Source organism: Poeciliopsis prolifica, unplaced genomic scaffold (assembly GCF_027474105.1).
Source record: "Poeciliopsis prolifica strain line A6 unplaced genomic scaffold, Auburn_PproV2 SCAFFOLD013, whole genome shotgun sequence".
NCBI lineage: Eukaryota > Metazoa > Chordata > Actinopteri > Cyprinodontiformes > Poeciliidae > Poeciliopsis > Poeciliopsis prolifica.
Window position 1 is genome coordinate 5,734,390 of NW_026562388.1, and position 27,360 is coordinate 5,761,749.

Below are 27,360 nucleotides of genomic sequence, written 5' to 3' on the forward strand. Positions count from 1 at the left end.
ATTAGTGCAAAAAAAATGGTAAGAGAGAGTGAAGTGTTCCTCAGTGAGGGAGCAGGGAACAAAGAAAGTGGATGAATGTGAGGAGGAAGGGACGTCACGTTATAAATCTGATCAGCTATCTTTCAGTGAATATCAAATGTTCTCCAACTTCAGAAATGTCTTGGTATAATTGAGCCACTGAGTGCTCGAGGGAGCTTTAATTGACTTCCAGCGAAGTCAATTAGATGGCGTCTTGCCAATAAGAAAATTAACACTAAAATGTCTAATTGATTCTAGGTAAACTGGAAGTCCAATTATGGCAACATGTGGGGAGGAAATAGTGGTCATTGAAAGCATCTTTGAAATGGTATCAAATAATTCTGCCATAAGTGAGTGAGTAGCGAACAAGAGTAAAACATATGGTGTAAGTTGAAAATTGAGCCAAGGAGATTTATCACACTTGTTTATGGAATTGGAAAAGATTTGTGAGAGTTGAGTTTTAGAGAAATGGACTCAGAACTGAACTCTAATCTTCCAAGTTTAGAGTTCAGTTGATTAATGATACTAATGACTTTAATATCATTCGTTACTAAAGTCAGGGTCAGCCTTGACTTTAGTAACTAATGAGGAATCAAAAGACTAAATTCATTACAAATTTTAGAGACGAGTAACTTTTGAAACAAAACGACACAGCTCATCTCTACTCTCACATTGATTCCTTTGAGAGCATATTATGCAGGACACACCAGTGGAGATCTCTGGAGCTCAGACACTCTCCACAGGTCCCTTACTACTGACAGTATTCAGTAGGAACCTGGGTAGCCTGTCTGTCAGACATGACATAGAGGAAGTTGTGGTCCAGAGAGAGATTTTCTCGTACTGGTGCCCACAAAAGCCACACAGTAACCATTGTAGACTGGTTTCAGATTTTTATTGTGATTGTTCAGGTCCGACACAAACCGTCCCGGAAAGTCTACGCCATGAAGCTGCTGAGTAAGTTTGAGATGATCAAGCGCTCCGACTCGGCGTTCTTCTGGGAAGAGAGAGACATAATGGCTTTTGCCAACAGTCCATGGGTTGTACAGGTGTGAAATATTCAAAATTTTCACTTCCTTTTAAGATTTTTTTTTTGGATTTGATTAAAGCAGCATGTTCTGGATCTGTTTGATTATTTTCCTGTTTAGTTGTGCTGTGCCTTCCAAGATGAGCACTACCTCTACATGGTGATGGAGTACATGCCAGGAGGGGACCTGGTCAATCTCACCAGCACCTACGACGTTCCAGAGAAATGGGCCAAGTTCTACGCAGCAGAGGTGGTGATGGCTCTGGACTCCATCCACTCCATGGGCTTCATCCACCGCGACGTCAAGCCGGACAACATGCTGCTGGACCAACACGGACATTTGAAGCTGGCTGACTTCGGGACTTGCATGAAGATGGACTCTGTGAGTCAGCTTGTTGCAGTTCACTGATGACTCTTTCTGTTCCTCCAGCTGCATCAGTCCACGGTCTTTGTAGCTCATCAGGATAATTATGCAATGAAATCAAAACAAAAGCGGTTTTGTTTTGCAATTAAGCAAGCTGAAATTAACTGTGGTTGTTATTGTTAACCTCAGTGTTTTCTGTTTTGATTTGTACAGTTTTTAAGTAAAAAAAAAAGAAGCCCATTAGTCTCATGCATTTCTGGTATGAATTGCAAATAGAAAATATGAAACAGTTGTCTTTCTATTAAACTGTCATACACTGCATCTAAATACATGGGAAAATTGTTCAGCATTTACCATATTTCAGTAATTCAGTGTAAAACATAAAACTCGTATAAATTTCGTCACACATTTTAAATATTTAGCTCTGTCAGTTTTGATTATTGGATCACAGCTAATAAAACTCCCAAAATACAATTTCTCAGAAACATGTTTTAACTGATTATAAGTTAGGACTTAAAATGTCACTCTGTGTTTGTTGTTTATTAGTTAGTTGCTCCTACCTTAAACATTTTAATTAGAACTTTTCCACAAAAAACAGAATCAAAACAACAAAAATACATGTCAGCTGCTGAGTTTATCTTCGATTCCCAGTTTACAGAACTTACTCGGTTATTTTTGCTGTTGCAGACGGGGATGGTCCATTGTGACACAGCTGTCGGCACTCCAGACTACATCTCTCCTGAGGTACTGAAGTCTCAGGGAGGAGATGGGTTTTACGGGAGGGAATGCGACTGGTGGTCTGTAGGCGTCTTCATTTTCGAGATGCTTGTGGGTGAGTGTCCAATTTCATCGACTCATTCATATCTTGAAAGGACATTAAAGTGTTTTTGTTTCATTATTGCCTGCTTCCTTTCAGGTGACACTCCCTTCTATGCCGACTCTTTGGTGGGAACGTACAGTAAGATCATGGACCACAAGAACTCCTTGAACTTTCCCGATGATGTGGACATCTCCAAAGATGCCAAGAGTATAATCTGTGCCTTTTTGACTGACAGGTGGGGAACAATCAATCTTTTATCCGTATGTAAAGTTTATTCCAAGTTCATCACGAAAGCCAATGTTTGTTTCTTTTTTTTTAATTTCTTTTTTAGAGACGTACGCTTGGGCAGAAATGGAGTGGAGGAAATCAAACGGCATCCGTTCTTCAAGAACGACCAGTGGACGTTTGACACCATCAGAGACAGTACGAGTCTCAAGCTTTGCTCTCCTCTCACATACGCACATGTTGCAGCATAAACTTTCTTTTCCAGCAGTTTTAAATTTTTTTCTCCCCTTCTTTCTGAACAGCTGTCGCCCCAGTGGTCCCGGAGCTGAGCAGCGACATAGACACCAGTAATTTTGACGAAATTGAAGACGACAAAGGCGACGTCGAAACATTCCCCACACCTAAGGCTTTTGTTGGAAATCAGCTACCATTTGTTGGCTTCACCTACTTCAAAGAGGACCAGTAAATCCTCCTCGTTCTCTCTCATTGTCTCTGGTTAAAGCCTCCTGCTTTAACCAGTTCTTTTTTCCCTTTTAGGTTGTTAAATTCTGCCAACAATTCCTCCGTGGCACATGAAAACTCCAAAGGAGAGGTAAATACTGATAAATACAATGATGTTAACAGTGGGAAAGGGTTTTAAATCAAATGGAAGAATCTTGAAACCCTGTTAACTTTTTTATAGTACTTTATCTTGATAAAATGAATACCTTTTATAGCAGGTAATTGAAGTAGAATACCTCCTGTCATTATAATAATAATCAAAATAATACAGCAGCACAACTCAGGTCTGCTCAGGCTTCTGGAAGAATGGTCTTTACTCTGATAAGACTAAAGCAGAGCTGTTCAGGCATAACCTGAACTCAAACACAAAATTTTTGATTAGAACTCCAAAATTTCCCATCACCTACAGTATTACCAGCTATCAAGCTCGGTGATAGAGGTTTGATAATCAGGGCAATATTATCTTGTTTGTGAAAGTATTAAGTAAAATTGGAAAGAAGAGTGGGCCAAAGTTTCTCAACAGTGATGTGAAAGACTGATACTCAAGCAGGGTTTGGTGTTTGTAATTTTTGATACATAAATAACTATTTAATACTCAATAATAATTTATGAGTTTATTGTTTGAGATGCTGCGAGACCACATATTTCAAATGCAAGCCAACAATTATAGTTATAGTTTTTCTTATTATTATGACTATATCAAACAGAGTTTCTTGGTTAAAATATTCTGAAAATTAGATCGCTTGAGTCAGAAAGACAAATTTTAACCCTTTAACTCTGACGCTTTGCGCTACAGTTGATAAAAGTCTAATATTGAGAATAATTTTTTGGGGTTTAAAAAAAACTTTTTAATCCAACATGTTCTTCATCAATCCTCAAGATGACAGGAAGCTAGTGAGGAATGCAGACACTATGAAGAATAAACTTTTTTTGTCAAAATAAATTTTACTAGCCTGATCAAGGATGTCAAATTAAACTTTATATCCATAACAGTGGATTTAAAAATAAATCAAATTGCTTTTATCCACCTTCATATTTCAGAGGTCCTGTCAGTACCCAGAGTTCACTAATAACTGCAGATTTCAGTCATGGCTAATTTTCACTGATTAGCTTTCTAATCCCACATATGCAGCTCTAAACAGCACAGTCCGCCAGGCCTCTGGGGATCAAAGTGGAGCCTTTATCTTGAATGTTTGAGTGCATTTCCATTTGGTGTCGTAAAAAATGTTACATGGACATTTGAAGGAAGCCGTGACTACAATGAACAGTTTATTAGAAGGTTTTATTGATGTACCTCTGCAGGTAATAAGACTGCTTTGACCTTTCATTAATGTAGCCTTTTACAAGAGGTAAATGATGAACATGAGAAGAAAAATCCACTTTATCCACTGTTTTTTTTCCCTTCATAAAGTTAACCACCTCTATGCCAAACACACATGGATTTTTTTGTTGCAGTAAAGGTCAAACTCTAAAGCTTCATCTGATCAAAGCACAGTTCTAGTCAAAGTCCTTGCAGCAGTTAGCAGACTTCCTCTTTCTTAGATTTGTGATGGTAAGGCAGACAATGCTTGTTCCTGGTTTTCCACCCAAACAATCAGTTTGTATGTAAATAGTCTAATGGTTGCCATGGAGATTTGGTGACTCAAAGGTCCACCATTTCTCCAGTTGTGAGTTTTAGAAGTTGTTTTCTCTGACTTCTTCAACTTTTATGTATTGCTCATTAATTGTAAATATAAGCAAGTTGATGTTTTTGGGGTTTTTTCAAAGTATTTTTGGGTTATGAATATATAAAGATTAGTTAGATTTAGCTAGTTTTAGTCCTGAACAGTGTAGATTAAAATAAAGTATTTTCTAAGTTATTGGAGCAATGTCATTGTCACAGCCTAAATCCCCTAAGCACTTGTTTTTGTTTTTGTTGAGATTCAGGAAGTTGTCTCTTGCCATGTTTGTCTATCTGTAAGACAATTTAACACCAATCTAAATATTTCTTCTAGGATATGCAGATATGTCTGTAGATGATGAGCAAAATAGCAAAATAGGTTGTTGTGCTTTTTGTAAATAGGCACCAGAGGAAACAAGATAAGGACTTGATCTCAGATGGAGCCTTGAGGTGTCCCACAGTTACGCAGTGCAGTAACACATCTCTAGATGAAAAATGAAAAGAAAAAACATTTATTAAAGGATGTACCTTTCTTGCCAACATGTTCCTCTCAGTTCCAGATGAGGTAGTTGCAGTTTACCATTTGAGGTTGTTTGCATGTTTAAAAAAACAACAACTGGGAAACCTCAGTCTGTGCAGGAGTGTTATTAATGAGTTTGGTATTTGTGGGCTACACTAAAGTAACTGGGTTTGGACAGCAGGTCATATCATCCTTGCAAACTCCAAAATTTTCTCCACTGTTCACATCTTCAGACAGACATTGGTTCCAGGCTTTGCTCAAATGAAGCTCTAAAACTATCTTCCTCTAATTGCTTGTTGATGTTTTCTGTTTTCAGTCGGCAGCGCTTCAGAAGAAACTTCATCATCTGGAGCTTCAAATGAATAAAGACAAACATGTCAAAGATGAACTAGAGAACAAATGCAGGTGCAAGATCAGCAAATATGTTGCTACTGTGATGTGCAAACTGATGAAACCTTCACTCATGTTTTCTCCATGTATTTCTCTGCAGAGCTGCAACCGTCCGCTTAGAAAAAGTAACCAAAGAACTTGAGGAAGAGGTGCGTGTCTGGAATCAAAGGATTTATATAATTTAGATCAGAATCGAAGAGATCCAAGCTTTCTTTCATTTTCTGATTGACTTTTAGGTGAGCAGCAGAAAGAGCCTGGAATCGAATCTGAGGCAGCTGGAGCGAGAGAAGGCCCTACTGCAGCACAAAAGTCTGGAGAGCCACCGGAAGGCCGAGAACGAGGCCGACAGGAAACGCTGCCTGGAGAATGAAGGTACCAGACTCTTTGCAGATCCAGGTTCTGACAGCAGTCTTATTAAAATCTTTGAAATCACTTGCTTACTAATCATTCCTGTTTTCATTCCTTTATCTGTTCCTTGTTGCTGCTGTGTGAAAAATAGAGTGATCACTACCATGGATAGATACAAATGAATTATAAGATGAGGTGTGCAACGCTGCCCCCACCTGGTCAAACTATAAAAGTGTTTTCTAAACACGAAAACATGAAGACCCCTTTTGTATTGTCTTTCTTGGTTTGCATATTTAAAGATTTTGTCACGGATGACTGCAGCTTAACTTATCCCTGCTTCACTTTTGGTTTTGTGCAGTCAACAGTCTTCGAGACCAGCTGGATGATATGAAGAAAAGAAATCAAAACTCACATATTTCCAACGAGAAGAACATTCACCTGCAGAAACAGGTTTTTTTCCAAACTTTTTTTCCAACTTTGTAATCTTCTTTCACCCTGGTGAAGCTGAAAAGCATCTTTGCAGACCGACTACAATTTTTTCACCACATATTTAGATATACACTTGATCGACGCAACAATTTTCCTTGTAGAAACATCTATTTAAAGCTTAAAACTGTCGTTTGAAGAATTCTGATTTTCTACAAGATCACTGAGAAAGCGTTGTGAGCATCCAGACTGAAATAGCAGGAAGTCATGAATGTACTTCCACATCTATACAACCTTTAAAAGCAAATGCTTTCTCAGCTGTATTCATTCCATAGTGGGTTCATTCTTCATTTTCTGACCATTTCATTCTGAAGCACCTGTAGGTCAAAGTTATTTTCTCTCCAGCCAAAAACAACCTGTTGCTAATGAGATCCAACAGATCATCTACAATGTTTTCAAATAATTCTCCAACTGGTCTACTGTTAAATTCACAAAGCAATGTAATTATCCAGTAGGATATTTTTTGCATAATTTGCACATGCTCTCTGCTGCTTATTTTTGCACCACATTCACCACACATATTCAGTTAAATGAAAGCAGATTCAAACATGTCCATTAAACTGAGCAGATGGGAACGATCCACATCTATTTGTTCGGTGTAGTTGCCATTTTACAAACTCAGCAGATGTGGAAATAATTAGAGATAGAAATAGTACCTTGCAGAAAACATCAAGGAACCTTCAGGAGACACTTATAAAATAATTGATGTGAACGTTTTTAAAGTGCCACTTAAGGTTGTAAAATATGAAGGAATTAAATAATACCTTTCAAAAAAGTCATTGAAACATTAAAATGTGTTGACTTATAGTTTGAAATGTTTGTTTACAAAGTTATTATATAACAATATATGCTTCATTCATTATCTATTAGAATATAAAAATATTTGTGCCTCTTGACCATGATTACATTGGGTTTTAATGTTTATTTTTTGTTTATGGTAAAGAAATGTCTTTAATTTCTACTGGCTCTGTTCTGACAGCCTAAGAAAAAATTACAGTTTAAAAAATCTTAAATTGGAAGCTTAAAAGTTTGAAAAAGAGCAAATTTATTGTGTTCATTTTCGGTTTTGTTTTCTGCTCAAAATTTTGTGTGCTCTCACAACATCCTTAAGCTACATATTATATAAATTAGAGAGACGGTAAATTCAATGAATACATTTATTAATCAGATTTTAAACTGACGTCCTTCAGTTTATTAAACCTCATAATGGATGATTTCACAGCTGGAAGAAGCCAACACGCTGCTGCGGGCCGAGACAGAAGCAGCCACGAGGCTCCGCAAAGCTCAGACGGAGAGCAGCAAGCAGCTGCAGCAGCTGGAGGCCAATGTGCGTGAGCTACAGGATAAATGCTGCCTGCTGGAGCGCAGCAAGCTGAGCCTGGAGAAAGAGTGCATCAGCCTGCAGGCGGCGCTGGAGTCGGAGAGGCGGGAGCACAGCCAGGGCTCAGAGACCATCACTGACCTGATGGGTAGGGAAAACACAAGCACAGCACTTCCTGAAAGGCTGCTGGTACACTACTTATTTTTCCTCCATGAATTTGGCAGTGTAATAACAATTACTATTTATTTGAATGCTGTACTTCAGGTTTTGTGAAAAATGTTTCTATAATTTTCAGATGGTTTTCAAACTCATTATTTTTTTTTTTTTGTGAAATAGCGCCCTCTGACAATTTATTTTGCACTTTGCAGGACGTATTTCTGGGCTGGAGGAAGAAGCTCGCCAGCAGAGACAGGCTCTGGCCAAAGCTGAGACTGAGAAGAGGCAGCTTCAGGAGAAATACACTGATCAGGAGAAGGTAAACAAGAAAAAACATCTCTTGGCTACTTTTAATATGAACATCACAAAGTCTTAGAAAGTTTTTGCTTTTTCCACTGTAAATCTGTTTTGTTTGTTTTAAAGTGCCACTTAAGGTTGTAAAATATGAAGGAATTAAATAATCCCTTTCAAAAAAAGTCATTGAAACATTAAAATGTGTTGACTTATAGTTTGAAATGTTTGTTTACAAAGTTATTATATAACTTTCTGTCTGACAGATATATTTTCCTGTTGCTGTTTTGTGCGTGGTGTCTCCTTTCAAATCAGAACGCCTTCTGCCTGTTTTTCTTTGTGCAGGAGATGAGCAACAAAGAGATAGAACTGACCTATAAACTAAAGGTTCTGCAACAAGAGCTGGAGCAGGAGGAGGCCTCGCATAAAGCCACCAGAGGTCTGCTGGCAGACAAGAGTAAGATTAAAGTGACCATCGAGGGCGCCAAGTCCGAGTCCATGAAAGGTAAAGTCTGCTTTACACAGCCAATCGGATCTGAAAGCAATGATTAAAGCTTTTTCCTGGATGCTCAAATCAGATCAAGCTAAGCTGTTTCAGAGAAGGCAGATGTATGATTCTGCGATTCTTGATCTTTATTTGCAACACTGTCCAACAAAAGAGAAAGTTGGGCGAAATTAAGTGGAAGTAAAGAAGGAAATCTAATACAAAGTAAGCAAAAGATCAGAAGTTAAATTCTGGGCAACAATCCATAACTGGGATTCAGGAGAGAATAAAAAAATACAGTTTGAAATTTGCAGAAGGATTTCTTTCAGTGTTTAGTAAAACAAAAAAAACTGATTACTCTGCAAAAGCATGAAACCTTACTAAGTAGTTTTGGTCTAGTTTCTTTGTACAGTGAAATAGTCTGCCAATGGAACTACAGGTTAAATATCCTGTTCCACATGCATATTATTTCATGTATAGCCAGTACTATTTCATTAATATCAAAGAATTATTAATTTATAACAAGTTCCTTTATTGTGCTGGAAGTTAGTTTTGTCTTATTTCAAATGTACTAAGATACTTGTCCCAGAAAGTAAATCAAAAATACTTTGTAAGATTTTGTGTTCTGGAATTGTAATTAAATTGTCCTATCCATTGTACCATATTAGCTCTACTTTATTAGTTTAATTATTTTTGCAGCCAAAGATTAATTTCTGGAAATCTGAAAAGTACTCCTGGATGTTTCTCTGCAGAACTGGAGCAGAAGCTGGCAGAGGAGCGAGCAGCCAAGCTGCGGCTGGAGAACCGAATCCTGGAGCTGGAGAAACACAGCAGCATGATGGACTGCGATTACAAACAGGCTTTACAGAAACTGGATGAGCTGCGCAGACACAAGGACCGACTCACGGAGGAGGTGAGTGTTTGGATCAGAAAACGATCCAAACAGTTAAACCTGTCCGTGAAAAGTACTGTCTTTAAGAGCAGCCTGTGTTTGTTCAGGTGAAGAACTTGACGCTTAAGATCGAGCAAGAGACCCAGAAGCGTAACTTGACTGTGAACGACCTAAAGGCCCAGAACCAGCAACTGAATGTCCTGAGAACCTCGGAGAAGCAGCTGAAGCAGGAAACCAACCACCTGCTCGATATAAAACGCAGCCTGGAGAAACAGAACCAGGAGCTGCGCAAGTCAGTTCCTCAGCTCTACTTTTTGCTCCAAGTCGTCACAATCTTAAGTAATTTAATCTTAAATAATTTGGTTTGATTTTCCACCTGCAGAGAAAGACAAGACACAGATGGACAAATGAAGGAATTACAGGACCAGCTGGAGGCTGAGCAGTACTTTTCTGTGAGTTTGTGGCCAAATGATGCAAGTTTGCATCTCTGTTTTTATTGCATGTTGAACAGACCCTGTGTGAAATCAAGAGAGGATTCTTTGAAGATCAAAATTCAATAAAACGTGATGGTGCACTAAGGAGTTACTATGCTGTCTGGAATTTGATTGAAGAAAATGTTCAGATTTTTTTTCTACAGACTTTGTTCCTAAACTTATTGTTCAAACTAGATAAAAGTTGTAAAAATCTGTTGGTCAATTTAACTTTTCTTGTTTTTCATAAATCTTTAGTGAGCTTCTGGATGTGAAAACTTTTGACCTTTAGAATGTCAAAAGGATGTTGTAGTCTGTTTTGAATTCTTGATATCCAGTCAGGTTTAGCTCTCCATCTCTACCAGAGAGCTAAACATCCAGACATGTCTACATGCATCATAGCAAATACATTTCTTTTAAACCTCTGTGCTTCCTATGACTACATCTTCATCACCTTGCTGATCACCAACACTGTGAACTGTTTGTTTGGGTCTTTTACTCATAGAAATAGTCAACAAAACTTGATCACCTAGTGTCACCAGACAGTGTTTTTGATGCATCTTCGTTTACTAGTCATGTTTTCATAATTCTACGTTTTGAACACCCCTCTTTTCCAGACTCTTTACAAGACTCAGGTTCGAGAACTGAAGGAGGAATGTGAGGAGAAAACTAAACTCTACAAGGAGGTGAAGCAGTCTCTGCAGGAGCTGCAGGAGGAGAGGTGATTCTGCTCATTGGAGATCCAAAATAAAACTCCCCCATTCACCCTCAGGAGTATGGATTTGAGTTTAATTTTCTCGATCTCTTCCAGGGACTCGTTGGCAGCGCAGCTGGAGATCACTCTAACGAAGGCGGACTCGGAGCAGCTGGCCCGCTCCATCGCTGAGGAGCAGTACTCTGATCTGGAGAAGGAGAAGATAATGAAGGAGCTGGAGCTGAAGGAGATGATGGCTCGGCACCGCCAGGAGCTGGCTGAGAAGGACATCACCATCGGCTCGGTGGGTCCCAGAAACATCTGCCTCCCGATTTTAAACCGACAAAACGGTTCTGAATGTGTTTCCTGCTGTGTGCAGCTGGAGGAGGCCAACAGGACTCTGACCAGCGATGTTGCCAATCTGGCCAACGAAAAGGAGGAACTGAACAACAAACTGAAAGAATCACTTGAAGGTCGATAAACGCAGAACTTTATAACATCAGAACAAATATAACATGCATCGCTGCTCACATTTTTCTTCTTGATTCTTCAGAATCAGACAAGTCGAAGGATTGGGAGCAGCAGATCAACCAGATGAAGCAGTCGTTTGAGAAGCAGCTGCAGTCAGAGCGCACTCTGAAAACTCAGGTCGGTGTTTGCACCTCACGGTCGTCGCCTCGCCTCCCTCTGCTTCTGTGAGGAGCTGACCTTGTGTAACCCCGCAGGCCGTCAATAAACTGGCAGAGATTATGAACAGGAAGGAAGTCCGCGGGGGAGGCAGCCGCCGTGGAAATGACACAGACATGCGGCGAAAGGAGAAGGAGAACAGGAAGCTGCAGCTGGAGCTGAGGTCAGAGAAGGAAAAGCTCAACAGCACCATGATCAAATACCAGAAGGAGATCAACGAGATGCAAGCAGTAAGTGCCGCTTTCCCCCTCATTGCTCCTGCTGCAGCCTTTTTGCTTCACATATGTTTTCTTGTGTGCAGCAACTGGCAGAAGAGAGTCAGATGCGCATTGAGCTGCAGATGGCTCTAGACAGCAAGGACAGCGACATTGAGCAGCTGAGGAACCTGCTGCAGTCGCTTAGCGTTCAGTCCATGGACTCTGCCAGCGTCAGCAGCGGGCCAGACTTTGACGCTGATGACGCTTACGCAGGTAAGGATGCAGCCTTTGTGGACAGAGCTGCACAGCTTTATTAAAAATAAAACCACAAAAGAAGACGTTTTTGTGTGCTTTGTTGCATATTTATCATATGAGAAGATTACAAAACTGGTTTTAGAGGGACTCAGATGAGTTTTGAATTTTGAAGAGTCAAAGTAAAAAGTTTTGATTTATTCTATCAATGTTCCTGACCCTCACTGATGGTTGTGGGATAGAAAACAACCTGGAATCTATCAGCTGAAATTAGCTCCTTCTATATCTGGTTCTTCTGATGCAAAGATGCCTCATTTTGGAGTTTGTCTGCCACTAAAATGGAGACCCAAAGCTCATTCAAGGTTATTCTGGTCTGGCAACACCACAGCTCTCTCTGCCTCTCTGCCCCCAGAATTATTCACCCTTTCCTTGCTTTTAGAAGTAAAAGCAATCAGTGTCATTTAACTTTTTGACAAAAAGGATCTTTCTCCCCTCTGCAAATTCTTGTAATATTTCTTAGAGAAAGCAGAATTACAATTTCTAAAATAAAAAGATACTCGTCCAAAGAAAATTCATACATTTTTGGTAAGAATGTTATCACTGTTCATTAGCATAATAAGCAAATCAAGTGAATCTCCACATCAAAGTCTGTTTCTTTAAAAGGATGCTTGATTTCCCTAAAACTTCATTTTTTAATATAATTGCCTTAATAATGCATTGAAATGTTTCATCCAAAGTAGAATATTTCTTCCTTTATTTTTGTTTCTTTTGAAGAGAAGAAAATACAATTATTAAACACACTTTAAAAAAACATTTCTATCCAGTTCGAAAAGTAGGCAGAAACCAAAGCTGCTTAAATTCTACCACCAATTGTCTCATCCATATATGATCCATATTAAAAATATTTATACATCTAGTTTTTATTCCATGTCATATTTTCTACTCTTTCCAAATTATATTTGTTTAATTAATTATGCAGTCTACACCATACTTGATCTCCACAGTGTCCTGCAAAAGGTCCATATGTCTTTCATCTTTAGTACAGCAAAAACTTTTCTTACTTATGTATTAAATAACACATTTCATTCATCCAGTAATGCTTAATATACAGCTCTGCCACCTATCCCTGAACAAAATACCAGTAGATCCTGAATGTGTGCTTAAAATTCTGTCACATCCAAATACACGTCTATTTGAAATAGATTTTTTTTTTAATAATTTTTTAAACTGATTAATATTTTTAAGTTTCAAGACTTCATCCGTACTGTTCCACAAATTCACTCCACGATGAGGAGCAACGATGCTCCTCATTGTTGTACAAGCTTTATGTTTTCTAAAATTCAGCTTTCGTCATAACTTGTAACTCCCCTTACTTTCAGCAAATGTATTTTTTTATATTTTCTGGTAACTGATGTTTTCTTGCTCTGTGAATTATTTGACAGAGCAATGGTGAAGTGGAAGTGAAGGGATCATTTTCCAGTGTTGTTTTTGAACTGAATATGTAACATTTGTTATTGTTTCTCTCAGAGTCGAGACTTGAGGGCTGGCTTTCGCTTCCCGTCAGACACAACACCAAGAAGTTTGGATGGGAGAAAAAGGTCAGAATGAACCACATTTGCTCTACCTTAGAGCGTCTATTTGATTTTAGTTCTGTTATTTATGTTCGTTTTGTTCTTGCAGTACGTTGTTGTGAGCAGCAAAAAGATTCTCTTCTACAACAGTGAACACGATAGAGAGCAGTCCATCCCCTGCATGGTTCTCGATATAGAGTGAGTTCAACGCCGGGGTTTTCAACCCAGGAGAGATGTTTGCGTTCAGATGGAAATGAACGTTTATTTCCACTTTGCAGCAAACTTTTCCATGTGAGGCCAGTCACTCAGACAGATGTGTACCGTGCTGAAGCCAAGGAGATTCCCAGGATATTCCAGGTGTGTTCTCCCTCTGCTTTACTATGTCTGCATTTGAACTTCTAAGTGGTTTAAAAGGATGGAAAAGGCCAACCAGCATTTCCATCCATGTGGTCCCGCTAGATTCTTTACGCCAACGAAGGCGAGAGCAAAAAAGAGCCGGAGTTTCCCGTGGAGCCACTTCCTATCGGCGAGAAGTCCAGCTACATCTGCCACAAAGGCCACGAATTTATCCCCACACTCTACCACTTCCCCACCAACTGTGAGGCGTGCACCAAGCCACTGTGGAACATGTTTAAGCCGCCGCCGGCTTTGGAGTGCCGGCGCTGCCACATTAAATGCCACAAGGACCACATGGACAAGAAGGAGGAGATCATCGCTCCCTGCAAAGGTGTTAAGCTTTTCTGCATAGTTGTATCAATCAAATCGTTGATACAACTTTCGACGATTTGTTCGATGTGGCCCCTGTTTGGGTTCAGGTGAATGAAAACGAGTTTCTTCTTCCACTGCCAGTAAACTACGACGTGTCTACAGCCAAGAACCTGCTGCTGCTGGCCACGTCCCAAGAGGAGCAGCAGAAGTGGGTGAGCAGGTTGGTCAAGAAGATTCCCAAGAAGCCTCCTCCGCCGGAGCACTTTGGTCGCTCCTCACCACGCACCTCCATGAGGGTTCAGTCCAGCCAGTCCATGAGGAGGCCGAGCCGACCGCTCCCCACCAGCAAAAGCAGGTATGAAATCAAAGGTTTCTTCTTTTAGTTCAAGAAAGTGTCCACGGATGAAATATAGTAGCTTTATTATTGCTTCCATGGTTAACTTAGTGAAAAACAGAATCTTAAAGATTCTGTGTTCATGTTTTTTCAATGCACGGCTGGGATCGCCCACCATATGACAGCATTCTGACACGTCATCATAAAGGTAATCACAGAAACTAATGTCCCCCTTTCAGACTGGAGGAGTTTAGTCTTCAGGACTGGCTCTGGGCGTTGGATGATATTGATGAGGATTGTTCCTCCATACATTTCTGATGATGGTAACACTGTGTTTCTCTGTGTGTGTTTCGCTGTGTTTGCAGTGCAGTGGCTGCATTTAAAGGTATTGCAGAGATATCCAACTCCAGTTTTCTGGAGCTACTTTTTCATGCATTCTTGTCCAACACACCAGAATCAAATGATTGGATCATCTCTTCTGCGCCAGAAAGTTTAGTCGACCTGGTAACAAGCTAGTCATTTGAATCAGGTGTGTTGAAACACACCTGATTTATTCTAAGTGAATAAATCAGGTGTTGTATTCACTTTGGACTTTTAATGCAACTAATAGCTGCCTTTGTCAGCCATAGTTGCATTGTTGTAGATGACCGTCAAAGGGTGCAGCCCATAAATTTGGACACATCCCTCCTTTCAGTTTACTTTCAGAGGTCATCACATTTTTATCCATATTCTCCAGATATTTCTAAGAGTTTGTGATGTTATGTACTCTGCCCACTGAACACTGATTAGGGTATTTAATTAGCCCAGATTATTTAGTCAGCAACTTATATTAATTTTACTTCAATTTGGTCACAAACAAAAGTGTCCAGATTAAAAGTTTTTCTTTCAATCTGGACACTTCCATGGTTGTTAATGTGTCTGGAGAATTTTCTTGCAGAAACTGTGCTTTTTAAAAAATTTTTACTGGCAAGTAATTTTTATAGAACACTTGTCAGTCCTCAATCTGAAGGACCATGTATTTAATGTAACTGCTGTGTTTTCTATTTCAGGTTTTATACACCTAGTTGTGAGTTTTCTTGCAGGTGTTTTTGTGAAATAGCTCTGTTTCTTGCATTTTGTTAAATTTCTGTCTCCCTACTTTATTTTCTTAGGAGTCTCTTTGTCTGATTTGTTATTTCTTGCCAAATGTGACGGGCTAACATTTGTTGTTGTTGATCAAAAACATGTTTCAGGTCCTATGACTTGAGCCGCAGATCAAATGGGTTAAAAACAAAGCAAGTCGACTCCTGCAGCATTTGGTACAACTGACTCCTCCTCTGATCTTGTTCTCGGTCTAAACGACCAAGTTCCTGGATGCGCTTGTGTACGTGTCTGTCTTGTTGTCACCCAGCGGTGCTGTCGGGTCGTATGCAGGGGGTGAATACACATGGTTCAATTTTCTCTGTGCTGTTTGGGAAACTATTTACCTGACAGGAGCAATATCACTGGGTGTCTAGAACAGGGAAAATAATCTTTTATAACTTGATAGGATCGTTTACGATTTTCCATCTTCTTATATTCAGCTCTGGAAAAAATTAAGAGACGACTGCACTGAACCCTATTGAAAACCTCATGGATGTTTATTTTTGAACTCTTCCCGAGTTAGAACATTAGTATTGTTGTTTCTAAATGAATATGAATTTGTTTTCTTAGTAGTATTTGAGGGCTGAAAGCACTCTCATTTTCTACAAATAAATAAAAAGTTGTTGCTTGGAATTTTGGACATGTTGTCAGTATTTCATAGAATAAAGAACAATGTTCATGTTACTCAAACATATGCCTATAAAAAGTCAAATCAGAGAAACTGATCATTTTAAGTGGTCTCTTAATTTTTCCAGAGCTATATGAAGAATCATATAATGTCTGGGAGAGTTTGCTCCTTAAAATAAATTCTTGCATCATTAACGCAACACAACAGATGTTTACCTATGCCTTGAAGGTCTGGATATTGTATTCACTTTGGACTTTAAATGATTTATTTGAACCATTTTGTTCCTGTAGGAAATTATTTACCTTCATACAGCTGTAAGGATTTTTAAAGCAAGAATTGGGTGCACAATTTCAAAACATTGTAGATTTGGTACGTTTCAAAGTGGATACAAAGATGAACTTCTAAATTATTTCAACTTCACTTAATATGAGCAAATAGATGGTTGAAACAAAAACTTTCTCAAATAAACATCAGATTGATACATTTTTGTAATCCTCAAACTCTATGAAAGAAAACAAAACCATCTTACATCAATTCTGCTAAAAGAGGTATAAAATGTTCAGAGTTGTGCATAAAAAGCAATAAATTCAAACTTTGTAAGAACTTTTAAAACACACGCTTATTGTTGAAATAAGCATGTATTTTTGAAGTGCTTAACTTTTTGTCCGTCTGTCTCTTTGCCTCCAGTTAACCCTGCTAGATGCATCTCCGGGGCAGTGTTTCCTTCGAAGCTCCATCTGCAGATCTGGAACTCCACGTCAATTCGCCTCCGTCCGTCTCCTGCTTCATCCTGGGAGGAAAACCTCTCCACTCTCCTTGTCGCTCAGCTCCTTTCAGCCACTTCACAGCTACTGAGCTTGACTGTGCTCTTTTCTGCAAGCTGGTTGGCTTGTCTGTCGTGCTTCTGGAGTAGCTCCTTCTGTTTCCACAGGAAGCACAAGAGCTCTTCGAAGAGGCTGCATGGATGGATGGGGATTCAATTACCTCAATGATTCTCACCAGGAAACAGTGTGATGGAGGGGACATGCAGGAAACTCCTGCACATCACCTTTGGAGGTTCTAGTGGCCAAAAAATAAGACATTCTGCTAAAAGAAACTGTGAACAGTTCAAAGAACACGACACTTAGTTGATTCTGTTGGTTTTTTTTCCCCAAATGACTTGTTCTCTCAACACAATGATTGTAGCTTTTAACTTTCCACAGTTCTGGTTTCAGGTGAGTCGCAGGATCTGACTAAGGTACAACAAGCTGTTACTTCACGTAAAGTCACAGAACAGGGGAACGCAGTGAGTCCTTATTTTCAGTAAATGATTCTCTGGTTGCCTCTCATTATGATTTCTGTCACTGAAACACTGCAGCAGATGTTTCAACATGAGCAGCATCCTGCCCTGATGGCATTTAAAGGAACAAACCTGCACTGTCCAACCCGAGGGATAATGTTTACCTAAACGCACCGATCATGTTTTTCTCCTCGCTGTGTTTGAAGGTAGATGTGGTGCTCCACCAGAGGTGGCACCCAGGCATCATATTACCAAATATACTTGACTGAAGCTTTTATTTTACTGCCAGCTGCTTTGGATTGAACTTGCATGTTTTTCACACGCCGTCACCCCTGCCAGGTTGTTTTTTGAAAGCAGCGGTGACAAGGACAAGGTTTGCATACTTGTCCTGAGCAGCACTCGTCCACTGAAGGTTTGTTCCAATGTTTTGGTGTCAAGAATAACTGAACTCCCAAGTTTTTTTTACATGTCGTTGTGTGAATGTGGCTCATACAGGCGGCTGGAGAGCAAATCATGTGTGTTTTGTGTACCAACTGCTCTCCTTTAACCAAGAAGCATGTTTTATACATATAAATATCTACAGTATATATTTTACATGCCATACTGTGCACATTATATTATTTATACAGCCTTGTCCACTTTGTATTTAAGGGCCTTTACATCCAGATTGCATGTTTGCTACCAAACAGCTATAATGATGATGATTATATTAACTACTTATAGAAATAAAGACATGGATGTGCCTTTTGGTTTCAAATGTTTTTTTAAAAAAAGTCAAACAAATAAATGCTTTAAAGAATTCCAGTGAAATCACAATGGGAAAAGGTCAAATGTTTTGGTTTATTTAGGCATTACAGAAAAAAATTTGCATACAAAATTTATTAAAAACAGCATATATTATCCTGAGTTGGAAGATTTTGGATATTTGCAAACTGTCATATTCTTTGACAGAAAATCCTCACTGTTTAAAAATGGAATAAAAAAAAATAAAAGATTTAGGAGAAATGTATTAAAACTACTGGGAAAAGCATTGTTATTGGAATGTTTGGTAAAACATAATAAAAAAAATACACCCTCTTTCAATTCTTTATACAAATAATAAAAAAAGATCTGTAATTGATTAGGTCGTAAATTTATTCAAAAATGAGCTCAGATGTAGAAATGGCTGCAGGTTGAATCATCTCATCACAGACCCATTTTCTACTTATTTATATAAATAACTTTCCACTTGGAGTCAAATACTTTCATGAGTTACTGAAAAATCAAACATAAAATGAATTAGCATTTTATATTTAAGTTGTTTTCTTAAAGCTTGCCTGTTAAAACACAATGTGTTTGATACTGTTTGTTGATTCTCCGATCAAATCAAAGTAACTCAGCAATCTCCTGCAAGTAAACTTTAGTCAAATAAGTTTTGTTTATTTTACAGTAAGCTGTTAAGATTAAAGACCAACAGTTGCATCTGTTTTACATTCAAGGTTATGTTTAAACTACTTTAGTAGTTTAGAAAAAGTTTCGGAACATTTAAGTTCTCATCGGTAAAAACTAGAAGTGAAATAGAGTGTACTTTCTTTTTAACAGTAGTAACCGTTACCCTTAGACCCAGTAAGCGCTGAAGAAGAAACCACTAGATCAGTCATCTTTCTTTGAGCTGCTGCTTCTTCTTCGTTGGTAATGGATCACAGTGAGCAGCACCCAGAAGTTGAGCAGAGTCATTGCCACAAACCGCACCAGAACTGTGAGGAACAAGAAGGTGATTACTAACCAGGATTACTTTTAATTTAAACTGATTTGTAGCTATGAACTGGCTTTAGAAATCAAAACGTGAATGCTGGCTGTCTGATAAGAAGCTATAAGCTTGCATTTTAAGATGTTTTGCAGGAAAACCATTCCAAACCTGCATTGAAATTTGGTTTTTAATTATTTTTAGCTTCATGTTTTTAAAAAAAATACCCTTTCTGGTTATATGTTTTTGAACAATAGATAATGATTTCTTCTCAGAAAATATAATCTAAGACGGCATTGTTGAGCACCTTCTCACTTTCTTTGACTCTTGTCTGTTTTTCTATTCAATTCCTTAGTTCAATCTAAATCTTTTTCTGGCCACTGATCAAAGTCCAATTTTATTCTGTTAATTTTTTTTCTAAAATGGGAAACGCTAAACAAGACAGGATATTTTATGCGTTTTTAACTTAATTCTACACATTTACAGCCTGAAATTTCCAGATATCTTGGTCAATTTTCTGGTCTTTTATCATAAAACAAGGCAATGCATTGTAGGTCAGCTTTATGTATCTATTAGCATTACAAAATCAACACTCTGTAAATGTATATTTGACACAATGCAGCTCCTTCCCTCCTAATTTTCTGAAGGCTGCGCACATTTCGGCATGATTAGACGTTAAAAGCACGGAGGGATGGAACTGAGCTTCTTATGCCATTTTGTTCAACGTTCCTTTTATCTGCTGAAAGTATTGTTCTCTCTTGCAGTCTGAATAATTGGCAAAAGATGGTAAAAGTTGTCTGCTGCAGGTAATCTATTAATGGTTCATCTCAACAAAATCCCAGAGAAAATCTAACCGACTTGAAGCTCAAAATAACGTGATTATTTTCATCTTTTAATAATGCAATTTAAATACTTTTTATGCATGCTGTCCACCGAGATTTATTCTTGGGTAACAATTTTAAAGACTTTTTTTGTGTTAATATTTGTCAAATAAAAGTCAATACAAAACAGCACTTTAATTTGAAGATGAGAATAACATTTGAGACTAAACATTGGAGTCAAAGATCCAAGAGTCGAGGTACTAATGAACTCCATTTTTTTGTCTCTTCTAAATCTCTCTTGCCTTCATTAAACATGAAGACTTCCAGACTTGCCTTTTTATGAGATTTCACTCCCAGAGTGCACCACGCTTCCACATTATTGCTACGGTAGACGGCGTTTAGAGAACAAAATGAAATGTTTCTGCCTTGTGTCATTTAACGCTGGCTTACCCTGCATGTCTCCGGTCGTCACCGAGGTGGTGTAAATCCGCGCTGGAACAAAGAGGAAGCGGAGTTGATGACATGCACATTATCCAACTGCACTCTCATGTTTAATTAATGACGTGTTGAATTGCTGATTTACTGAAGGCGTAGCAAACTGAAGGGGGATTATCCATATTCATGACCTGAAAGTGATTTAAGTGGAAGAATTAGTTGAAACCGATGAGCCTGTTGAAGCTAATTACATTTGTTAAGTCGGAAATGAGAAACTACAATTAAAAATTTGGAAAACCAACTTTGGTTAGTTTATTTAATCTTATAATTTACCCGTTTGGGTTTACTTTTTCTATGTGGGGTATTTTACCTCATTGATTGTATCCCAATAATATCAGGAGACGATTGGGGGAAAAAAAGGGTGGATTCTCCTAACTTATTTTGATGAACCAATCAGAGGTGATTAATGATAATGTCAATAAATACTGGGTTATGATGTTTGTTAAAATCCTTTTAGATGTCTGACTTTTTTTTTATTTAAAAGAAAAACCTCATGATTAGTGGTAACGTCACTCAATGGAGATTCAATGTTCAACTATATCAATAATGCATATGTCCAATAGGAATTATTTAAAAGAATTTCGACTTTCTAAATACGCAAAACAATCATGTAAGAAGGACTTTGACATGTACTAACCGCCATTCAGACAAAATGTTTTATGCTTTTTAGAAATTATTATTTTTGCAATATATTGTGCAGTCCGAGTTAGTAAACTAGTTACAAGTTAATTAGTTTGGCAGCCCTCTTTACCCGGACAGCCACTGGAAAAGAGGTTCCCTCACACACTCACCCATACACGTGTAGGTAGCCAGGCCCCAGGAGAGGGCGCTAACCTGTCCGGCATCCTGGGAACTCCACATGCACTGGAGCTGGGCCAACTTACTGGCTGCACTGATGAACGTGCACAGGCTCTGAGAGGACAGTGCAAGACCCAGATTACACGTTTAGGACATGACAGATTGAACACTGCAGGTGAGCTGGACTCCACACAGGAAAAAAAAAAAGAGTTACTTTCTGTGCTAACATTTTAAACTTGAAGTGGAAGAATTGCTGCTTCATCTATTTAAATGTAAAATGCCTACAGACATGTTCATCCCATTTGCCAAGCAGGCCTTGATGTGTTTCAGTGAGAGAGAAATGAGTCTCCTCTCAGCCCTCCACATCATTACTCCTGACTGATGACGTGCCAACTCTTTACTGTGGGACAATGTGTGACTCATTTGAAAATGATGCATTACCATGGCCAGATCTATGATCCACCTCTCCACCGTGAGGAGCCTCCAGCCTCCGACCAACCTGAGCACAATCTGTTAAGGCACAAGATGCTGCCGGGGCGGGAGCGTTCATTGATTTCCTTCAACACCAAGCAGTTTCACAGCTGTCACTGCCAGAGAGGGTAAGGATACAGCAAGGCGTACACCGGGCTCTGCCGCAGGCTGCCGTTGTAGTAAAGAATCAGGAGCAGCAGGATGACATCTGATGGGACACAGGGCAGGTTATAAACGTACACCACTGCCGGCGAGGTTCCAGCTTCATTTCAAGGGCCAGTGGCGTACTGCTGATTCACAAGATATTCAGATTCTTCTAAGTTTGATGTATTTAAAAGTTTCCTGGTTTGAATTTCCTGCAAGTTTTCTCTCATTTAAACAGGTTGAACTTTTGACACCCACACAAAAATAGTTAGAGAAATGTTTCTTAGTCAGTTGAAGAGTAAACTCAACCTCTTTTGTGGCTCTCAACGAGATCCAGGTCATTTCTGGCTGGATTTTTGACGACTCTTTTTAACAGAAATGGTAGAAGGTATTTAATCATTGGGTTAATAATATGAATTTAAAGCATATTCTATAATATTTCAGGGTAATGTTAACCTCAAAAAACTGTTCTAATGCGTCTACAACCAGTTGTGTCAAAGTTTCAAAAAAAATGTTCAAAGTAATATTCATACCTTATAACTATTCACATTGTGTGAAACTTAACATCAATGCTAACACTGATATTCTTGATTATATTCAATCCATAAATAGACCTACAGATCATAAAAAGTTGAATTAAGTGCCCCTTTCAGCCAATAAAATATTGATGTTGCATTATTTGTTACAAACCTTGAGCAATGAGGATGGGATATTCCAGGTATGTTGGGGGTGGGTAGTTGTAGTACATCTGGTACGTTACAAAAACTATGAACCTAAAAAGAGTAAGATGTCAGATTATTTCATGTAATCAGCTTTTATTTATTTAATGCATTTTTTTCTAACTGTGTAAGCATGAATCCCATTAGTTTGTTGTTTTTACCTCAGAGTGGCCAACTCTTTGTATTTGTTACATTCACTTGAGCAACTCTTTTGTTAAAAAAAAAGAAAAGAAAAAAAAGTTACTTGTAAGAGTAGTTTTACTGCACTGCACTTTTTTCTTTTACTCGAGTGAAATGATTATTGCTACGTAGATTCATTTTGAATGTGATCATTGCAATCAGTGCATCTATGGAGAGTGGAGGCGCTCCCGCAGATTTCTGTGCGTGCAGGCTGGCTTAAAAACAGCCCCGCACCTCTGCAGTTATATTTCAGTCTTTCTGGGTCTTCGTCGTCTTATCCTCGGCTCGTTTGCCAGATGGATGCCGTGTGTTTGAAGCTGATATGGTTTCAGAAACACTCTGAGCGGCTGCAGTCAGAACACAGACGCACTATTCAGTCTGATGTTAGCGGGATAAACAGTCGGCACTGATTCAGACCAACAGGTCCAGTTCTGGCCGCTTCGCGAACATGATCATTGCGCTGGAATCTCACAGAGCGCAAAAAACTGTGTTTTATGGGACTCAGAATCAACTTCCACGCGTGTTTAAACAAAACCAGGCCGTCAGAATAGACTTCCGATTGTTTTTCTGCACATGCACATATAGGAAGAGGAAGACAATACATCAACGGCGCCCTTCCTCACCTCCGCCGCCGTTCACCGTTCGGTTTCTGGTGAAAAGCGCATCAGAAGGCGCTGCAGTCACCTACCCAATGAGCTCCAGCAGCAGACTGTTGAGGCTGATCCCCGTTGAACGTTTGGCTCTCATTAGCACGAAGATCTGCGGGAACTTCAGCACCATGCACACGAACAGCGTGCTGAAGTTGGCCATGTGCAGCAGAGTGTCGGGCTGCATGCTGGATCTTTAGCTTTGATTTTAAACTGTTTATTATTGTTTTTATCAACAACAGTAGCAGCTTTCAGATAGATGCTGCTGTGACGCAAACACTGTTAAGGTACTTTTGACTCTGGTCGGAAATCCGGTGTGTGTTTTCGACATAATAGTAGAAATTAAATGTGTGCGCTCGCTAAACTACTGTCACCAGGAAGGATCAAAGCAGATTAATAAAATATAAATTATGTAAATGTATTTCAATGGGAAAAAAAAGAATGCATACATATGACGTGATTAAATAAGTGAAAAAATGCTTTTAATCTGAAAAAATCCGGTTGACATCCGTTGATGATGTATAAATACGACAGTTTCCTGTCAGCCGGTGGCGTCGTGTTCATTTCCGCATTCATCGTCTGAAAGGTGATTGGCTCAGAAACAACCACAGGATTTAAAACCTAGCAAATGCAGGTTTCTGTCTGTCTGTCTGTCTCTCTCTCTCTCAATCTCTCTCTCTCTCTCTCTCTCTCCTCTCTCTCTCTCTCTTTCTCTATCTATCTATCTATCTATCTATCTATCTATCTATCTATCTATCTATCTATCTATCTATCTATCTATCTATGTATCTATCTATCTATCTATCTATCTATCTATCTATCTATCTATCTATCTATCTATCTATCTATCTATCTATCTATCTATCTATCTATCTATCTATCTATCTATCTATCATATAAGTTCAATAAACACAATTGAAGTCAGTGATTGTCATGTAAAGCCATGTCTTCGTTGGTTTAAGGATGGACAGACCAGCCACTTCTTTTAGCTCGTTTGTCTGTAAGTCCCTGATAGATCTGGCAGCAAATGGAGAGGCCAATTCAACTTTTCACTCATCCAAACCTTTCTAACCACTCAACAGAGCTCAGGTGACCTAAAGCTGTATCCTATTTTCAGTCAGTGGTTTAAAATACCGTTACTGCCCTGACAACTTTTTTTTTTCCTTTCAGTGCATTTGCAAGTTTACTTCAAGACAAGTTAATGACAGGCTCGCCTCCTCTGTTTGACATAGGACACAGAGTAATCACTGGCGTCTTATTTACGCTTTTATGATACATAATCCACGCTTTGGATGGAGGATGCGTCACGGTTCCTTCTCCACAGTCTATTTCTTGCTTCTGTAGCTCCCGTGGAAGAGTGGCAACCGGTCCTGTCTGATCATCTCCTTCCCGTGAGGCATGATCTGCCTGCTGCCGTAGACCTGGTTGGCGGTGTTGGGGACGAACTCGGAATAGACCGAAAGGTTTTTCGGTAAAGACTTCTCCTCCATCGGGGCGTCCTGCAAACATCCACAGGTTGTCGCCGTGGGTGAGAAGTGGGCGAAGTTGTGCAGGCGGTGTTTTCCCTCCTTACCTGTGTGCCACATCCCAGGACAGTGCCCCAGGTCTCATCCCTGTGAACAGCAGCTTGTCGGCGAACGTGATTTTAAAACCAAACCTTCTCTCTCACACGTCTTCGACTCACCATTCCAGCGCTATCCTCCTCTCTTTCACACACAGGTCCTTCCACTGCTCGGCCACACTTACTGGGTTTTTGCGACTCTCGTCATACTCTGAGCGGGGTTTTGAGGAGTCCATGCTGACGGTATAGAGATTTAGCTCGGTTAGCTTCAGGCGAAAAGCGGGGGAAACAAATCACCGTTCGTTTTGTTTACGTGTCCATGGAAACTGGTCTGGCGAGAGGAAAAAGCACCAAACAGGCTACCCTCATGTTTTACAGTGTCATAGAGCTTCGTGATTATCCAGTCCAACAACTTATATTCGAGCACTCAATATGAATTTGACTGTTTTTAGAGATGTTCACGACTTTTTTTGGTGAAGTGTTTTTATCTGTCAAGCAAACCAGTCTTGGCAGGAGAAGAAGGTTTGCTAGCACTAGCATGTTGATCTACTGTAACAGTGTGAAATAACTCATGCAAATGCTAAAATTAGCTGGAGAGCTACAGGCAGCTAAAATAGCATGTAGCCCATCGTTAGCATGTTGACTTAACGTAACATACTCAATGCAGTATGGGGGGGAAAAAACGTGAGTGTTAAAATTAGCTCCCGAACTAAAACATTACAGAGCTTTTATGTGTGGTCATTCTGTATTCCGCCACAAGAGGGAGTTCTTACACAGAACTGCTCGAAGCTCCTCTGTTTCGTCACTGACCAGCTGCAGGATGAAACTTTTCCACTCACACATTATGTGTTGTAATTCTCAATTCTGCCACTAGAGGAAGATTGCACAAGGAATGGAAGGACCTTGCGTAAACCCACCTTCAGTATCAGATGTTTTGCCTATGTCAAAGTCACTGAGTGCCCGGCACAATACATAGCACCTCACTGACCAGTGCCTAACACTAGCAAGCCATATGTGAACTTGAAAAGCTATTATGTGTGGCCATTCTACAGTCTGCCAATCTCAATAATGGGAAGCACAGCAAGAAAGCAAGAAATAATGGGGAAAAAAAAAATGAATTCGGGTTGGGAGGAAGGAACAAAGTAGGGTTGGAACCGAGGGTCAGACTTTAGTGTTTCTTTCCTGAAGTCATCATTACCACACTGAACTTTAACATAACACCCATGAAACACAACATCTCAATAATGTAAAACTTATTTTGAGAGGATTTGTTTATGGTTGTGTTATTTGTAATCTATTTTATCATTCATTGATTGTTCTTGAGTGTGCTCAATTGTGTGTGTGTGTGTGTTTTTTGCAATGTCAATAAAAAAATCCATCTAATCTAATAACTGTTTGCAAATTTCTGTGAGGAACTATCCATATTAAGGATCAGTAACTACTTGACAACTGAGAAGTCAGTAGTCAGTTCATCTTTGGTTTTCCATAATTGTTACATTTCCCAGGAAACTGAATATCGAATTTACATTTTCTGTGAGCCACAAAAAATGAAACGGTTGAAGTGTTTTGCTCCGTGTGTGAACTATTTCACTTTAAATACTTACTGACTTTTATATCATATATCATGTACTGAGATGCAGTCTTCGTTTTTTTTGCTTGCCTTGAATAAAGACTCCCTTTTTTCTGAATTTTATACTTTTATTTTCAAAACCGGAAGTTGATGATGGAAGCTTTTACTCTGAAAGGTAAAAGCTAAACTGTAACAGTTAGGGCTGAGAGGAAATAATCCGCTAGTATTAGCTCTGTGGTTATTTTACAGATGAACTGAAACCCGCCTCCAAACAAAGGTAAGGTTGATATTTATATCTAAATTTAACCGCCTTAAATGTAAAATTTGAATTATTTGCTGCTCGACAACGGCCTTAATTTTCCGAAGACAGATCCATTCTTGGTTCAGTGTTTGTTCTTCTTGGTGAACTCTAAGGAGCTAACATAGTGTGAGAAATGGCTTCAGCAACTTTTTATCGCATATTTTCAATGACAGCAACGAGTCTTAACTCGTACGCACGTGTTCTCAGGAACACCATGAGTAATATAAGGTGTAGTTTGCCTGTTAGATTGTGAGCTATCAGCTTATTCCGGACATATGCTAACTGGCTAACCTTCATAGAACACAAACTTGACTTTGTATTTATTGGACGTGCAGAACAACAAAATAACCACTCCGTCATTTCCTCTGCTCACACAGTTATAGGTATAGGTGACATAAGCGGGAGAACACTTTTGAGGAGGCTAATCTCTCCAGGTCTTGATGCTGTGTTGGCTAACGTCAAATTTATTAAATAACTGTACAACA

The 27,360-nt window shown here is 39.2% G+C and overlaps 4 protein-coding genes across 5 annotated transcripts in view; 2 read left to right on the forward strand and 2 right to left on the reverse strand.

Annotated features, from left to right (window-relative positions):
* The window catches only part of rock2a (rho-associated, coiled-coil containing protein kinase 2a), a 34,456-nt gene extending 16,270 nt beyond the window's left edge, over positions 1-18,186 (forward strand). Inside the window, exons 4-32 of the mRNA XM_055038380.1 lie at positions 927-1,064; positions 1,164-1,424; positions 2,094-2,238; positions 2,323-2,461; positions 2,558-2,649; positions 2,754-2,913; positions 2,989-3,043; positions 5,449-5,537; positions 5,623-5,671; positions 5,759-5,894; positions 6,229-6,320; positions 7,579-7,825; positions 8,046-8,152; positions 8,470-8,629; positions 9,361-9,521; positions 9,608-9,792; positions 9,883-9,952; positions 10,588-10,691; positions 10,782-10,968; positions 11,044-11,137; positions 11,218-11,312; positions 11,390-11,581; positions 11,653-11,821; positions 13,328-13,398; positions 13,481-13,569; positions 13,650-13,728; positions 13,831-14,098; positions 14,221-14,434; positions 16,851-18,186. Of these exons, the coding sequence (XP_054894355.1) occupies positions 927-1,064; positions 1,164-1,424; positions 2,094-2,238; positions 2,323-2,461; positions 2,558-2,649; positions 2,754-2,913; positions 2,989-3,043; positions 5,449-5,537; positions 5,623-5,671; positions 5,759-5,894; positions 6,229-6,320; positions 7,579-7,825; positions 8,046-8,152; positions 8,470-8,629; positions 9,361-9,521; positions 9,608-9,792; positions 9,883-9,952; positions 10,588-10,691; positions 10,782-10,968; positions 11,044-11,137; positions 11,218-11,312; positions 11,390-11,581; positions 11,653-11,821; positions 13,328-13,398; positions 13,481-13,569; positions 13,650-13,728; positions 13,831-14,098; positions 14,221-14,434; positions 16,851-16,854 (3,852 nt within the window). The 3' untranslated portion in view covers positions 16,855-18,186. The remainder of the gene's footprint in view (positions 1-926; positions 1,065-1,163; positions 1,425-2,093; positions 2,239-2,322; positions 2,462-2,557; positions 2,650-2,753; positions 2,914-2,988; positions 3,044-5,448; positions 5,538-5,622; positions 5,672-5,758; positions 5,895-6,228; positions 6,321-7,578; positions 7,826-8,045; positions 8,153-8,469; positions 8,630-9,360; positions 9,522-9,607; positions 9,793-9,882; positions 9,953-10,587; positions 10,692-10,781; positions 10,969-11,043; positions 11,138-11,217; positions 11,313-11,389; positions 11,582-11,652; positions 11,822-13,327; positions 13,399-13,480; positions 13,570-13,649; positions 13,729-13,830; positions 14,099-14,220; positions 14,435-16,850) is intronic.
* Positions 18,187-18,263: 77 nt separating this feature from the next.
* slc66a3 (solute carrier family 66 member 3) lies at positions 18,264-23,721 on the reverse strand. Its single transcript, XM_055038381.1, has 7 exons — positions 23,485-23,721; positions 22,588-22,670; positions 21,892-21,961; positions 21,724-21,781; positions 21,276-21,396; positions 20,440-20,481; positions 18,264-19,178 (listed from the first exon to the last, which is right to left on the reverse strand). Exons 1-7 carry the CDS (start codon positions 23,628-23,630, stop codon positions 19,075-19,077), a joined length of 624 nt encoding a protein of 207 aa, XP_054894356.1. The 5' UTR covers positions 23,631-23,721; the 3' UTR covers positions 18,264-19,074.
* A 975-nt stretch (positions 23,722-24,696) lies between these two features.
* cunh2orf50 (chromosome unknown C2orf50 homolog) lies at positions 24,697-25,712 on the reverse strand. Its single transcript, XM_055038580.1, has 3 exons — positions 25,128-25,712; positions 25,017-25,056; positions 24,697-24,942 (listed from the first exon to the last, which is right to left on the reverse strand). The coding sequence occupies exons 1-3, from the start codon at positions 25,238-25,240 to the stop codon at positions 24,769-24,771; spliced, it is 327 nt and encodes a 108-aa protein (XP_054894555.1). The 5' UTR covers positions 25,241-25,712; the 3' UTR covers positions 24,697-24,768.
* Positions 25,713-26,757: 1,045 nt separating this feature from the next.
* LOC129365157 (CAP-Gly domain-containing linker protein 4-like) overlaps positions 26,758-27,360 on the forward strand; it is a 28,904-nt gene continuing 28,301 nt past the window's right edge. For both annotated transcript variants that reach the window (XM_055038129.1, XM_055038131.1), the window contains exon 1: positions 26,758-26,851. The gene's annotated coding sequence lies outside the window, so the exon portion shown is untranslated. The remainder of the gene's footprint in view (positions 26,852-27,360) is intronic.

Bases quoted from the DNA above. Each gene is read 5' to 3' on its own strand.
- slc66a3 (XM_055038381.1), bottom strand. From the start codon at position 23,630: ATGCAGCCCGACACTCTGCTGCACATGGCCAACTTCAGCACGCTGTTC. The intron at 21,782-21,891 runs GTATCCTTACCC...GATTGTGCTCAG, and splicing joins AGCCCGGTGTACGCCTTGCT to GTTGGTCGGAGGCTGGAGGC. The intron at 19,179-20,439 runs GTAAGCCAGCGT...TGTTCCTCACAG, and splicing joins GACGACCGGAGACATGCAGG to TTCTGGTGCGGTTTGTGGCA.
- cunh2orf50 (XM_055038580.1), bottom strand. From the start codon at position 25,240: ATGGACTCCTCAAAACCCCGCTCAGAGTATGACGAGAGTCGCAAAAAC. The intron at 25,057-25,127 runs GTGAGTCGAAGA...TGCTGTTCACAG, and splicing joins AGGAGGATAGCGCTGGAATG to GGATGAGACCTGGGGCACTG. The intron at 24,943-25,016 runs GTAAGGAGGGAA...GGATGTTTGCAG, and splicing joins TCCTGGGATGTGGCACACAG to GACGCCCCGATGGAGGAGAA.